The 16,195-nt window shown below is 23.8% G+C and overlaps 1 protein-coding gene across 1 annotated transcript; it reads left to right on the top strand.

Moving 5' to 3' along the window:
• Positions 1 to 1,083: 1,083 nt before the first annotated feature.
• Positions 1,084 to 2,110, top strand: rps1 (40S ribosomal protein eS1; the record flags this gene model as incomplete). The annotated part of the gene is made up of 5 exons (XM_024852863.1): positions 1,084 to 1,097; positions 1,174 to 1,258; positions 1,309 to 1,334; positions 1,416 to 1,917; positions 1,967 to 2,110. 5 exons carry the CDS (start codon positions 1,084 to 1,086, stop codon positions 2,108 to 2,110), a joined length of 771 nt encoding a protein of 256 aa, XP_024707071.1.
• Between the last annotated feature and the right edge of the window lie 14,085 nt (positions 2,111 to 16,195).

The following is a 16,195-nucleotide window of genomic DNA, read 5'->3' as shown; positions in this document are numbered from 1 at the left end:
TACCTCCAGCTGCTTAAGGGATTGAACTCAGATTACATCATATTTATTACCGACGTGAGCGTAACCAACAGTACTGCGTACAGTAAACCTGGCCCGACCCTTATCGATAAGGAACCGCAATAAATTTTCTTAGTGCAAAGATCACCGAAGGTCTACTCTAGAAGATCGCAGGAATGGAAACCCCATCTGCCATGAGCAACAAATGGTTTAAGGCTGCAAGAGGTACAGGGTGGTGTTATTCTTTCAGCCAGCTGCTCCCCTTGTTATTTTTTATGACAGTTGAAATAATGAGTACCAGCCTGGCATGAGTACTCCGTCTCCGTACAGTTCTGAGATCTGGTGCTTTGTATATCACAGGTAACAGTAGGTGGCTATCCACTTTATAATATAGATACCCCACCTATCTTGACGGAGTAATAGTTATTCCACACCTTAAATACTGGCAACATGGATTTATCTACGACATCGTACTTCGTATGATTCTGCATACCTAGCCTGAAAGACATGCTTTACGGAGCAGTAGAAATTGCCGGGTCAACACTTCAGTCGTTATCTGCCTAGTGAGGTACAATCTACCTTACGATGACAGCATTCCAGACGAGCTAACCATCTAGTTCCCCGAAATACAGGTCTATTATTTTTTCTGGACCGGGGATGATACTCCGCCAAAGAGATGGAATGCTTTGCATGAGCCGTATTGTAAGATCATCTACACCATCCGGTGCGTTGATTCGACATTGGCACCACCTGACCTGTAGGTACCTTACCTTAGGTACCTACCAACCTGGTACCGTAGGTAACAGGATTAGACGCTAGTACGGTAAATTGTACTGAAACAGGCCGGACTTTACCGCGCACCTACGGAGTACCACACCTAACCATGTTTGTGGGGGGGTGAGAAATTACATAATACACTGATAGGGCCGACGCCTCGCTTAATTCAACTTTTTCTGTGGGATTTTGTTTTCAACTCCCATTCCGTCGACCCAGCAGCGTCAAGAGTACCGACTGCCTCCACGAGACTGCGTGGTGTTCCATACTTGTCTGTCTTCGACAATTGCAAGGTAGGCTAAAGTCGCAGATATGGCTGTTGGAAAGTATGTCGCCCTCTCCAATGCACTCTAATGCCTCCGTTGAGAGAAATGGGAATGCCGATTGCTAATAATCCCTTAGGAACAAGCGCTTGTCCAAGGGCAAGAAGGGCATCAAGAAGAGAACCGTCGATCCTTTCTCCAGAAAGGACGAGTACTCTGTCAAGGTAAGATCGTAACTCTCCATGCGACGTGGGCATGGCTAACAGAAGAACAGGCCCCTTCGACCTTCCAGACTAGGGAGTATGTCAACCGTTTATCTTCGCATCCTTTTTTTTTGAGCACCATGTACCAGGAATCGACGGCTGACGAGGAATTTTAAAGTGTTGGAAAAACCCTTGTGAACCGCACCAGTGGTCTCAAGAATGCGAACGACTCTCTGAAGGGCCGGATTTTCGAGGTCTCTCTCGCTGACCTGCAGAACGACGAAGACCACGCTTTCCGCAAGGTCAAGCTCCGTGTCGACGAGATCCAAGGAAAGAACTGCTTAACCAACTTCCACGGGCTGGACTTTACGACCGACAAGTTGCGATCTCTTGTTCGAAAGTGGCAGTCGCTCATCGAGGCCAACGTTACGGTGAAGACGACTGACGACTATCTTATTCGTCTGTTTGCCATTGCCTTCACCAAGAGACGTCCCAACCAGATCAAGAAGACCACATACGCCCGCTCATCTCAGATCCGCGCAATCCGGAAGAAGATGACCGATATCATGCAGCGGGAGGCGACCAGCTGCTCCCTGGCGCAGCTCACCACGAAGCTGATTCCCGAGGTTATCGGACGTGAAATTGAGAAGGCCACTCAGGGAATCTATCCCCTTCAAAATGTTTGTTTCTGCTCTGAAACATCTTTGAACTACGCTAAAATGTCTCTAGGTCCACATCCGCAAGGTCAAGCTTCTCAAGTCTCCTAAGTTCGACCTGGGTGCATTGCTTAACTTGCACGGCGAGTCTGCTACTGATGACAAGGGTCACAAGGTCGAGAGGGAGTTCAAGGAACAGGTTCTTGAGACCGTTTAATGCTTTGATTCACAAATGTTTGTTCGGAGCTGATGTCGGTATCGGTGCTCGATTTCAGGCTGTTGATGATGTTTCCGATAAGTCAATAAAAATTTCCTCGACTTGATGTTCAATTTATTAGTAACTTCTACTTCCTTTCGGTGACGTTTCCTGATCCTGGGTATGAGTTGGAATGGGAAGATGTTAAGTTGCTCGCGGTGATAGGCGTCCCCTCAACTATTTTTGATCGTTGCTCGGTCTTCGATGGCTATTCCCAATGCCTGCAGTTGTGACAGTTGGTTGAAAGCGTGCTTGCTGGGGCACTCGTTCCGTTCTACATCTTGGTCTAGGGTAAAAGCGGCAGTGCCGCCCGGAGGCTTGTTGCAAACGTAGCTCGGACCTGCGCCGTTGGGGCTGGATCACATTATAGAAAGTGTCACGGCCTGGGACTGCCTGCTTGTGGTGTGCTGATAATTATTGATGAAATCAATGGTTCGTTTTGGGATGATGTTATTCCAGGTCTTGATTAAACTTGTAGAGAAAAAAGTGGCTTTCTAGTTTTTTCAATGTACATGAAGGATCGTAGCAATGGCTATAGTAACATATCATTCTGGGTACCCATTCTAGTTATGCTACTATAAGGCGGTCCCAGGTATCTCAGCACAAGAGGTGCTGAGATAGTGGTCTTTTGGCTCAGCGGGATAATCACGTGCCTGGGCGTGGTTGTAACAATAGCTGTCTAATTTAAGTTAGAGAGTCTTTTTTATAAGGCAGATATTAAAAATAATTAATATTAAAAAATAGTTTGAATTTTTTTATAAATATAATGTTTATTTTTATATTAACTAATTATTTTTAAGCCCCACGTATAAAAGTAAAGATTAATTATAATATTAAAATAAACTAATTTAGCTATCTTAGGATTATCCTTATACTTATATACACAAACTAGTTAAGTGACTAGGCCTTTTAGGATAAAGATTACTAGAAGAACTACTTTAAATAATTTTTTAAATTTATTAATTTTTTTATAATTATCTTTAGGGCGAGGATAAGTTAGCCTAGACTTATATCTCACATATATAATTATATATTTATGTTAATAATTATTTTATCCTTATAAGTTAAGATATTAATAATTTAATCATAAAAACTATTTATATTATTATAGATAATTATTGTTGCCGCACTAGTTGCACTGATGGTCTGTTTATCTTCCTGTATTGACCAACATGGTTGCTTTGCACCACCGTTGTTCCACCTCTTCAGCACTCAGTCTTATTAATTTTAAGAAGGATTATTAACTTTAGCATATTAATAAATTAATTATCTTAATAAATTAAAATTACATGTCTTAATATTATATTTAGTAATATATTTATTTTATAATCTTTATAGGACTTTATATAAGCAGCAGGTTTATTCTCTAAGTATTTTAATTATTGTTTTGTTTATTTAAGTTATTAATCTGGTTTATCTAATCACTTTTCTCTAACTATCTAACTAGAATTCTGTTTTAGTAAGTCACTCTTATCCCTAACTTAATGTTTTTTATTATTAAAATTTATTAATTATTAATTTAGAACAGCTATTCCTTATTATTTTTATTTTAATTATTTATAATTTTATTATATTAAGCTATAGTTATTTCTCTCTAATAATTATATTAATTTTTATTTATATCCTGAGGCTTTTTAATTATTTTATTTATTTTATAATAATTAGTTGTCCTGCTCCTACCTACTAAAATATTTTATTATCTTATTATTTTATTATTTTATTTTCTTATTATTTTAACACCTTAAATATTGCTTTATTATTTTAGTGCCTTATTACCTTAACACCTAGCTGTTTTGTTAAGGACTGATATTAACTCGTCTTAGTAAACTTAGTTATTAATTAAATTAGTATTACGAGTATTTAGATTATTCCTGGGTTAAGCTATTAAGTAATAAATTTATTAAGAAAGCTTAATATATTATCTGTACCTATCTATCTTTAATATTAATAAAAATATACCTGTTCTCTCTGAGCTGGTTAATTAATAAATCTAATATTTATTATACTGTAAAAGATTTTGCTAAATAAAGTATTTTTTTAGAAAATAATTATAATTATTAATTTTAGTTATTATTAAATTCTTTTGATTGTTAAGATCCGATTATATTACTTAAAATATTAAAAAGCTGATTACATATACTCTTACTAAGCTTATTAACTCAAAATATTAATTATAAATTAGTATATTATTAAATTAATTTAATTATAGAAGAAGAATATCCTAAATATTTTAATAAATATCTTAATAAATGTTCTGAAGAACTTTAATTAATAAAATTAATTTTTAATATTAATCTTAAATTAAAATAATAAATAATCTTATATTTTAGTAGATTATATATTAATTATACTCCAGAGGGCGCTCTTATTATTATTTAAACTAGTTTTATTAATTTATATAGGTATGCTTATTAATTATTTAATTAATTTATTAAGTTTATATTGTTTTATTAAGATAATATATTATTTTATTAAGAAAATATACTATTTTATTAAAAAAAAAATATCTCTAATAATATATTAATTATTTTAGAAGTTCTGTTAATTTAATTTAAAATATTTATTAATAGTTTTTATAATATTATATTATCCTGTTAAGAACCTATTAGACCTCGCTGTTACAGACTTAATAATATAAAACTTTTAATATTATTAACTAGCTAGACATAAGGCCCTACCCTGTTTAATATAATAACTTTTTAAGCTATGTTAAGCTAGATACTGTCACCGGCGCTTATCTCAGCGCGGAACACGGAACAACCAGACCGCCGGAGGTCCGCAGGGTTGCCGAGGCATTCGGGAACTGATTCCCGCGAAACCCCTTATTAAAAGGGACCACCTGCTTGATCCCTAGGAGGTTAAATAATTAATTTTATTTATTTTATACCTGTTTTTTAACTCCTTATATCTTTTAGCATGTAATAAGTAATCCGCAGATATATTATAGGCATCTTAAACTCCTTAGTATTTTTATTTAAGAGAACTAAGTGCCCAGAATAAAACTTTTATAGTTATTTTTTATAGTTTTAATTATTTTATCTCCTGTTTTATTATTATTATATTTACACGTGGGTAATCTCGCGACAAATAAAAATATTATATTTATTAAATATTTTTAAATAACCTTTTTTTTACCTCAGAAGAAGCAATTTAATCCTTTATATTAAATAATAACTTTTTTTACCTAAATACTTAAAAGGACCTGTATTAATATCTGATTTTTATTTAAAATTTATAGTATTATTTTAGAAATAAACCTTACTTCTTTTTTAAGGAAGAAATAAAAATCTTATGTATAAAAATATGCCTATCAGAATCTCTCCGAAACTTATAATATTTAATATATTTTAAGGATCTCTAGGGAGTAATATTTAAAAATTTTAAAATTTTTTTAATAAAATAAATAAAAAAAAAAACTAGGGATAGATTTATACTTATAATTTTACTTAATTAAGATAGGACCTTAACTAATTTATTTAAACTATATTAAGTAAATATATTCTTTTTACAGAGCTTATATAAAAGGATATTAATTAGTTTTTTATTAATTATTTTTTTAAAATATTATAACTAAATTTATAAAGAGATATTAAAGAGGCTTTTAAATTACTAATTAATAAAAGGCTAAAAAGTTTTATTAAAACAGGTGTCCTAGTAGAATAATATAAATAATTAGTAAAATAAAATAAAAAATTTTATTAAATACTATAGTTATATAGCAGATTATTCTTTAGAGATAAATATTTCTTTTAAAAAAGAAATTTTTCTTAAAAAAAGAATTTCTAAAATAGTTTTTTTTTTTAAATAATTTTTTAATTTCTCAGAGTAGCAGTATATCGCACATAAAATATAAATATTTTAAAAAAAAATAGTTATTTTAAATACTAGGTTTTCAGAGGAGAAAAAAAGCGCTTAAATAAAAATAAATATTATTTTATTTATAAAAAAAAAAGATATTATTTCTGAAATTATTATTTTTAAGAAAATAAAAGATTATTCGTGAATATAATCTCTAGTAAAGTAAAATATCTAATAATAAAGAAAAAGAGTAATTCCTTTTTTTAATAAAAAGGCGCGCCTCTAATCTTTAATATAATTAAATCTAATATTTTATTATAATTTTTTTCTCTCTGTGCGGGCGTTTAACTATATATAAAAAAAAAATAAGCTACCGCGAATATATTATTAAATATAAGGGCAGATAATAATTTTATATTATATTATTAGCTAAAAAAATAAGGCTTTTAATTTAGTATTAGTTAAATATTAGCTCTTGTTTATTTTATCAGAAACTAGATAGTATTCTAATATAAAATATTATAAAAAAATATAAAAATTTTTAATTTAGATAATAATATATATAGTTATATTATATAATTTTATATTATTAATATAATAAATTATAATATTATACTTAGCAGAAGCTGGATAAGTCTTATAAACTTTAATTTTAGTATTATTATAAAAATTTAGTAATATTATAGTAGATTACCTGTAGTTAGCTTAGTATTCTACTATTAATTTAAATAATACTACCGCGCTAGAGAATCAGAGATATTACTTAGGGTAATTATATTAGACTAAGAAACTTTTAGTCTTTTTAAATAATATATCTAATTTAAGAAAATATTTTCTAAGTAAAAAATAATATTTATATTAATAAGATTAACAAAACATATTATTTTATTAAAATCTAATATAAAATTTTTATATAAACCTCTGTATAGTATATTCTATAAAAAATTAAAAATATTATAAGATTATTTAAATAAAATAATTAAAAAAAATAAATTTAGCCCTCCAGCAGATTTATTATAGTCTTTATTTTTTATATTAAAAAACCTGATAATAGCCTATAATTATATATAAATTATTAAAGATTAAATAAAATTATAATTAAGAATTATTATCTGCTCCCGCAGATTAATAAAATTATAGATTAGTTAAAAGATACTAAAGTCTTCATAAAGTTAGACCTATATAATACTTATTATTAGATATATATCTGCTAAAAAGATAAATAGAAAACAGCTTTTTAAACTTGTTATAGATAATATAAATATATAATAATATTATTTAGACTATATAATATTTCTTCCATGTTTTAAGCCTATATAAATAAGGCACTGCGAGAGATTTTTAATAATTATTATATTATTTATTTTAATAATATCCTTATCTTTTTAAAAATAAAAAGAAAATATATTTAATATATTAGTAAGGTGTTAGGATGCCTGGAATACTATAATCTTTTTATAAAGATATTAAAATATATGTTTTATATAAAAAAAATCTATTTTTTAAGCTTTATTATTAGCCGTAAAAGGATTTAGTTAAATCTTTTTTAATTCAATATAATTACTCAGTAGCCAGAGCCATAATTAATTTATAATATTTAAATATTTTTAAGGTTTACTAGATTTTTTAGAAGATTTATTTATTAATATATAATAATTACTATTTCCCTTACTGACCTATTAAAGAAATTAAAAATAGAAGAATAGTTTTAAATAATATTTAAAAGGTATATTATTTTTAAAAAATTAAAAAAGATATTTATAAAACTACTAGTACTAAAATATTTTAATCCTAAATAATAATATCTTATAATTATAAATATTTTAAATTATATAATAACTAATATTTTCTTATAATCTGTAAATAAACTATAAGAATCCTATAAGTAAAAAGCCTGGAGATTAATTATTTTTTTATTTAAAAAAGCTTAAAAATACTAAATAACAATAAAAAGTATATAACTAAGAATTATTAGTAATTATTAAGTGTTTTAAGATATAATAGTACTATTTTATAAACAGATTATAGGCAGTCCGTGTGTAAACTAATTATATAAATTTTAAATATTTTTTTATAATAAAGACTCTAAATATAAAATAAGCCTAATAAGCTAAGTTACTTATAGCTTATAATTTTATAATTAAATATAAGCCTAGCTATAAAAACCCTATAGATATATTATTAAAATAATAAGATTATTAGTTAAGTGTTAAGGAAGAGTAAAATATTAAAATATTATTAATATTATAAAAAAAATTATAGCTAAGGAATTTCTAGAGATTATTTTTATAAAATAAAATAGATTTTAAAAAATTATTTTAAAAAACAGAAAAAGATTTAGAACTTTCATTTTTAAAAAATAATATTAAAATTAGAATTAATAATATTTATACTCTGGATTATACCGCACCGCATGAAAACTAAGTTAATACTTAAATTAATTTACGGAAAGATTAGACCAGTAAATAAGTAAATAATAATTATTTATAGGAATACTAATATAATATATAAATAAGTTTACAGGTAGATTAGACTAATAAATAAATAAAAAATAATAATATTTTATAAATAAGCCTAATTAGCGCACAGGATAATTATAAAAAGATTAAATATAAATTTAATATTAGAGGCCTAAAGGCCTTAATATAATAAGTATAATTTAAAAATATTTTTATATAATATATAATTAATTTATAATATTTATTTAATTAAATTATTTCTCTGGAAATATGGAGCCTTAATAAAAAGGATTTTATATAATATAAAAATATTTTATATATATTTTTAGATATTATGCTGCGGTAGAAGCTATTATATATTTATTATAATAATTTTTTATAAAATATTTTAGATAAGATAAAATACTAGATTTTATTTATTAGTATTTTTAGTAGGATTTTATATTAAAAAATATAGTAGATTATATTACTAGCTGTGTTATTTATTAATATAATAAGGTTTTATATTATTATAAATATAAATAATTAAATCCTTTACTGGTCCTAGAAGAACTATAATAATTAATAATATTTGATTTTATTATAGGCTTATTACTAATAAATTATAAAAGTTTTATCTATAATATGATCTTGGTCCTAGTAGACAGGTTTATTAAAATAATATAATATATCTTAGTATAAGATATTATTAATACTAAATAGTTAGCTAATATTTTTATAAAAGAGATTATTTATAAATATAAAATATTAAAAAAATTAATTAATAATAGAGGATTACTGTTTACAAGTAAATATTAAAATAAATTCTGTTAGATTCTTTAAGTTAAATACTAAATAAGTATAGTGTTTTATCCCTAGACTAATAATTAAACTAAATAATAAAATTAGATTATAAAAATATATTTATATTACTATATAAATTTTTAGTAAAATAATTAAATAAATTAACTATTATTCGCGGAGTTTGCTTATAATAATTTAATTTATATTTTTTTAGGTATATTCCTAAATTAGATATTAATAGATTATACTCTTATAATATTTTAACTATTTAATTATAAAATAAAAATATAATATAAATTAATTAAATAATAATAGAAATATATAAATAGCTTCCAGGAAAGACTAAAAGAATATCTTTAATAAATAATTAAAATATAGAAAAAATACTATAATTATTATTATAAACTAGTAATATTTTAGATTAATAATAAGGTCTTACTCAGCAAAAAGAATTTATTAATATAGAGGCTATTTAAAAAATTAGATAATAAATATATTAGATTATTTAAAGTTATAAAATCTGTTAGAAAATAAGCTTACTAATTATGTTTATTTAAATTATAAAAATAGATTTATTTAATTTTTTATATTTTTTTTTAAAATTATAAACTTAGTAAACTAGCAGTAGAATATCTATAGTCTAAAAACTTATTAAAATTAATAATTAAGATAAGTAAGAAATAAAAAAAATTATTATGTATTAAAACTAGTAAAAAAAAACTTAATATTTTATTAAATAATCTGGGTTTCCTGATTATAAAAATATATAAAAATTTATAAATAATTTAGTAAATATTTTAGAGGCCCTGGATATATATAAGAATTTAGGATTTTATTATTTTTTTTAAAAATAAAAATAATATTTTTTTTATAGAGTTTTTTATTTTTCTAGTAGAAAATAGATTTTTGGTAGTCTGCCTATAAAATAATAATATATTTTTTTTTATTTTATAGAGTTAGGAGTTTTAATAATATACTAAAGATTATAAATTAATAATAAGATATAAGGAGGAATAGCCTAAAAGCCTGTTTTTATTTAATATAAAAAAAAAAAACTTCTTATTTTTACTAGGCTTTATCTAGTATTTTATTATTTTTAATCACAGGTATTATTTTTTTTTATATTAGATTAAAATAAAACAGATCTAGTATCCCCTGCTATAGCTGTATAAAATAAAATATATTATAATTTAAAAATTAATATACCCGAAGTATTTTATCTTTAGTATTCTAGTAATAATATTTAAAAAATTCTATAATTATAATAAATTATTTATATATTTTTAATAAGCCCTTACTTCCGCAGGTAATTTATATCTTACTTATTTTTTCTTATAAAAGAATAAGAACAGGCTTATAAAGATACTTTATAACTATATAATACTTATATATTTTAATAATATATAATCAGATATATATTACTTACAGTTTTAACTTTAGTACTTTTATATATTAAAAATACTAGATTAAAATAAGCGCGGCTTCGGGGGGCTCCAGGATAAAATAAAGTAATAATATAAAATAGTTTTAACTTTTAAAGGAGGCCGGGAGAAATTAAAAAAATAAATAATAATTAATTTAAAAGAATTTTTTATTTAAAATCTTAATAATATCTCCCTAGATATTTTATATAAAACTAGAGGCGTTATTCTTTAATAACAAAAAAATATATTAAAATATTTTAGATTTTTATTAAAAAAAATAATAAAATAACTGTTCTCAGAAAAATAAAATAAAAATAATATAAAATTTAAAAAAAAAAATTTTATATTTTTTAAAGTTTTTATATTCTGGTTATTTTTACTGTAATATAGATTTAGGAATATATAAAGTTTATTTTTTTATTTAAATATCTTTTTTTTTATAAAATTAAATATATTAATAAAAGTTATTATCAAATGGGGTCACCTAATATCACATGATTCACCGGAATCACCTGATTTACTCCCACAATCGAAATTTACTATGACTTTACTTTCACTTTATTGAACTCTCACTTCCACCACCAAATTGTATGGGAAAAGTGAGGTCAAACTGAGCTCAAAGTGAGCGAAAATTGAAAAGATCAGATTTCCGAAGAATTTCCTATTTTGGACCAGCTTACCTTCCTATTTAGGAAACACCTGACTACTTCCTAATTAAGGAATACCTAACTGTTTCCTATTTAGGAAATATCTGATCGCAAGAATCATATAATAATTAGAAAACCAGTTATTATCTATTTCCTAATTTGGAAATTAAAAGTTTATTCTTTTATGTTTGCAATGTTTGATTTATTTCAAATGTCTATAAATATGTAGACGATCCCCTGCATATTTTCATTCTTTCTGACAAGTTGATTTTACTGTTTCAATTTGACAAGTTGATCACATCTATTCAATTTACTTATTGATTCATTCATTCATTAATCAATTTCACCCTTTCTTATCAATTCAATTAAAGTCGAATAATAGAAACCTTTGAACTATCATTTTATAAGGTACTGCTCTAGGATCAGGTGACTACTACCTTCCTATTCGATCCTAGCCTACCTTCGACGTCTGACAGTTATAGCCTGCAGAAGAATTAGTATCCTATTTATTTTTTTATATAAAATAATAATATATTAAAGCTAGTAACCCCTGAGGCTCGGGAGATAGTTTATTATTTAAAAATAATTTTAAGGCATAAGCTAATAAGTCTTTATTAATAATAAAACTTTTGGCAGCAGCAGATTTAGTAATAATAGTTTTAATAGTATAGCGGGTATTTTTGGCGTGTTATATAAGAATCTATATAAATAAAAGATCTTTCTAACCAGAAAAAAAGTTATTTTATTAGTTTTAATAATACTCTTATAAGTTAGCTATTTAGTAGTAATAACTTTATTTTTTTACAGGGATAATAGCTAGCTAGCTTAATAATATTTTTTAGTTTTTTAGGGATTTATATATATTTAAAATTAGTCCTATACTAGCTTAATTAGTATACTATAAGGCTTTTGCCAGAATTTTAAAAAAAAAATTTATAAGAGCAGGAGAGAAACTTTTTTTTAAAAAAAAAGTAAAATAAATATATTTTTATTTTTTTAAGACTATAATAATATTAAATAATAGAAAAAATAAGAAAACTAGTTAAAAAACTAATTTTTATATAAATTGATATAAAATTTATCGCCAGAGCAGTACAGAATTTTATAATTAATTTTTTTTAATATAAGAAATAAATATAAAAATTTTAAAAAAAAATTTAATTTTATTAAATCTATCTGTATTATTTATATCTACAAAGGGGTATTAAATAATCTTAAATATTTATAAAATATCTAGTTATCTTAATTTTTATATAATAAATTAACCCTTTATCAAATATTAAAATTATAATAATTATAAATAAGTTACAGAAATAATTTTAAATATAAAATAATTTTTAAAATAAAATAAAATAATTCTACTTTATACAGGAATACTAAGGCAAAAGCACAGGATATTATATTAAATATTTAAAAATAGCTATTTTATTAAAAGGAATATATTTGTTACTAGTGCTTATCTTAGCGCGAAACACGGAATAACTAGATTACCAGAGGTCTATAGGGTTGCTAAGGTATTTAGGAACTGATTCCCGCGAAACCTCTTATTAAAAGAGATTACCCGCTTAACCCCTAGGAGATTAAGTAATTAATTTTATTTATTTTATACCTGTCCCTTAACTTCTTGTATCTCTTAGCGTGTAGCAGGCGGTCCGCAGGCGTATCGCAGGCGTCCTGAACTCCTCGGTACCTCCATCTAAGGGAACCAAGTGCCCGGAACAGAACCTTCGCGGTTACCCCTTACAGATACTTAATAATTAAAAGATTATATAATTATATTAAGACAATACATTAAAGGATTTTAGTAATATATATTATTATTTATGCTATATAGAATCCGGTTATTAACCCGGGAATAATAATAATAATAATAATAATAATAATAATAATAATAATAATACTGGAGGAATTAATAATAATATTAATAGTTAAGCTGGTATTACTAGATCTTAAGGATTTTAAGGATTCTCTAGCCTGCTAAATAATTTAGTTAAATCTAATAAGATTAATTAGTTTTGGTCTGATCTTAATAAAGTAAGAGCTTATAATCTTACTAGTTTAATAATTTATTATAATATTAATATATTTATTAATTAACTGTTTAATATTATTAAATATTATAATAAAAATATTATTAAAATAAATATATAGGCCTGCCTGCGTAGCCCTGTTTTATTATAGTTTATATCTGAATTATCTGATTTAAAGAAATAATTATTATGCTTGATAATATTAATAAATAAATAGATTCTAGAGTTAAAGAAATATTTTAAATTAAATCTTTTAATTACTATAAACTAAATAAAATTAATATAATTTAGACTGAATAATATTACTCAGAAAAAGTCTTTACTTATATTTATTAAAAAAATAATATATCTGGCTTGTAACGCGGAAATATATACTAAATTTTAATAAATATATTATATTTAGAATATTTTAGATTTTTAGCTTTACCGTGATATTCTTAAGCTAATAATAATTATATTATATATAAAGTTCTTTAAAATAATTAAAAAAAATAATTTTTATGGGAGAATCTTAGTAATAGTTATTAATATAATTATTATAATAATCATTATTTAAGATATAGTAAATTATAATTAACCTGTTTATATTAAGGCCTTTATTAAGATCTTTATTAAAATAATAATTATTAAACCTAGTATAACACGGCTAATAATAGATCTAAATAATTATTCCAGCTATTATACTAGCGATAGTAGCTAAATAATTAGTGTTAATTAAATAATTTTTAATATTAATTTTTTTAGATACGGATACTCTTATATCTAAACTAATAAATATAAGATTAATAAATATTATTAAAGAGCTTATAATAAAATTATAGTAAATAATTACTTCTGACTAATAAGCTATATAATTAAAATAATATAAGGTTATTATTTGTTTCTGGTTTTAAATCTACTTATAAATAATTATAAAATAATTATTTTAATAATAAGAATAGTAGTACTAACTATCCTAAACCCCCTCTATATAAATATATTTATAAAATTAATGCTGATATAATTTCTGATTAATTAATTATTATAATTAATAAATTATAGATATTAAATAATTAGTTAATTTAAGTTTCTGATATACTAAACCTGTATTCTGCGCTAGTTAAGCTACTATTTTATAAATAATTATATAATTATTATGAGTCTTATGATTATTAGCCTGATAATTAGTATAATATAGTTAATTATAATTATAATAATTATTATACTCTATATAATACTTATATAATATAAGCTAATTACTTTATTTAAAATAAGATAGACCTGGAATTTAATACTATAGAGTTTAATAATTATTTTAAACTAATTATTATATTTACTTATTATTATTGTTATACAGAATTTAAGTTAAATAATTATTTTTATAATTATATTATCTTATATAAAATATTAACAATTAATATTTATATAATTAATTTATTAGATGCCTTATTAAAGATTTAAATTATTAAATTAATTATTTAATCTTAACTTAATACTGATTAATGTATTACTAATATATATATATATAATAATATATTATAGTCCGCATTATTTTAGAATAATTAATAAACAAACTTGTACTGAAGGAGGTATATTTTAATATTAGTTATTTTTTAATAATTATTAATAAAGTATTTATTAAGATTATTAAAGAAATTATTATTTATAATATTAAATCTTTTATTATAGTCTGCGGTATTAATAAGTCAGGATATTAAATAATTAAAATAGTATTTTTTAATATTTATTTCTGTCAATTGGGGTCACCTGACATCACCTGATTCATCAGAATCACCTGATTTAGCCCCACAACCGAAATTTACTGCGACTTTATTCTCACTTTATTGAACTCTCACTTCCACCACCAAATTATATGGGAGAAGTGAGGTAAAACTAAGCTCAATATAAGCAGAAAATAAAAAAAGAAAAATTTCTAAAGAATTTCCTATTTTAGACTAGCTTATCTTCCTAATTAGAAAATCACTAATTACTAGAATCCTATAGAAGTCAGAAAACATAATTCGATAAATTTCCTATTTAGGAAATTAAAAGTTTATTTCAACTACTGTAGTTAATGGCTTTATTTAGATAATTAATATAAAAGGTCCAGAATATCTTGCTTATTTATTTTATAAGCCATAAAGTAAATATTGCTACTCTGGTTATTCTGATATTATTTAAATAATTTTATTATAATTTATATATTAAATCTTAATTATTCTAATTATTCTAATTATAAAATCTTAATCATTTAATTATTTAAATAATTAAATATTAATCTAATAATAATTTATAAGGTTAATCTTAAAGGCCTAAATTAATAATATAACTTATAGATAAAGGCCTAGAAGGATCTGATAATTTTATATTTATAATATTTACTTAAGGCTAGATTAAATTAGCCCTAATTTAATTATCTATAAATATGCAGTCAATAACCTGTATTAATTTATTTTTTTATTAAGTTAATTTACCCACTTAATTTATTCAATTAAATTTTATTTATTTATTTAATTAATTTTATCTATCTACATATATAGCAAATAGTAGGACCTCTGGTCTATTTATTTCAGATCTAGGTAGTCTAGGTGAACTGTTTATTTTATCTGACTAATTAATTTTCCTTATTCTATCTAGCTATTTAAAATTTTTATTCAACCTATATAACCTACCTACCCCATCTGACAGTTATAAGCCCGGTCTAGCCCTTTGTTTCTACTATTTATGTATACATGTGAATTAATTATTTATTTGTCTGATTAAATTTATATATATTTAATTAAATTTATACTTATACCTGAATTAATTATTTGTCTATTTAATTAAATTTAACCCACATATAAATTAATTATTTGATTACTCACTATTACAGTAAACTATTTATTACTTATATTAATTTAATTTATTTAACCTATGTACTTATTTC

The sequence above is a fragment of the Aspergillus steynii genome (genome assembly GCF_002849105.1).
Source record: "Aspergillus steynii IBT 23096 chromosome Unknown P170scaffold_2, whole genome shotgun sequence".
NCBI classification, from domain to species: Eukaryota; Fungi; Ascomycota; class Eurotiomycetes; order Eurotiales; family Aspergillaceae; genus Aspergillus; species Aspergillus steynii.
Note: the sequence above shows the minus strand (reverse complement) of the source record. Positions and strands in the feature narration are given on the sequence as shown.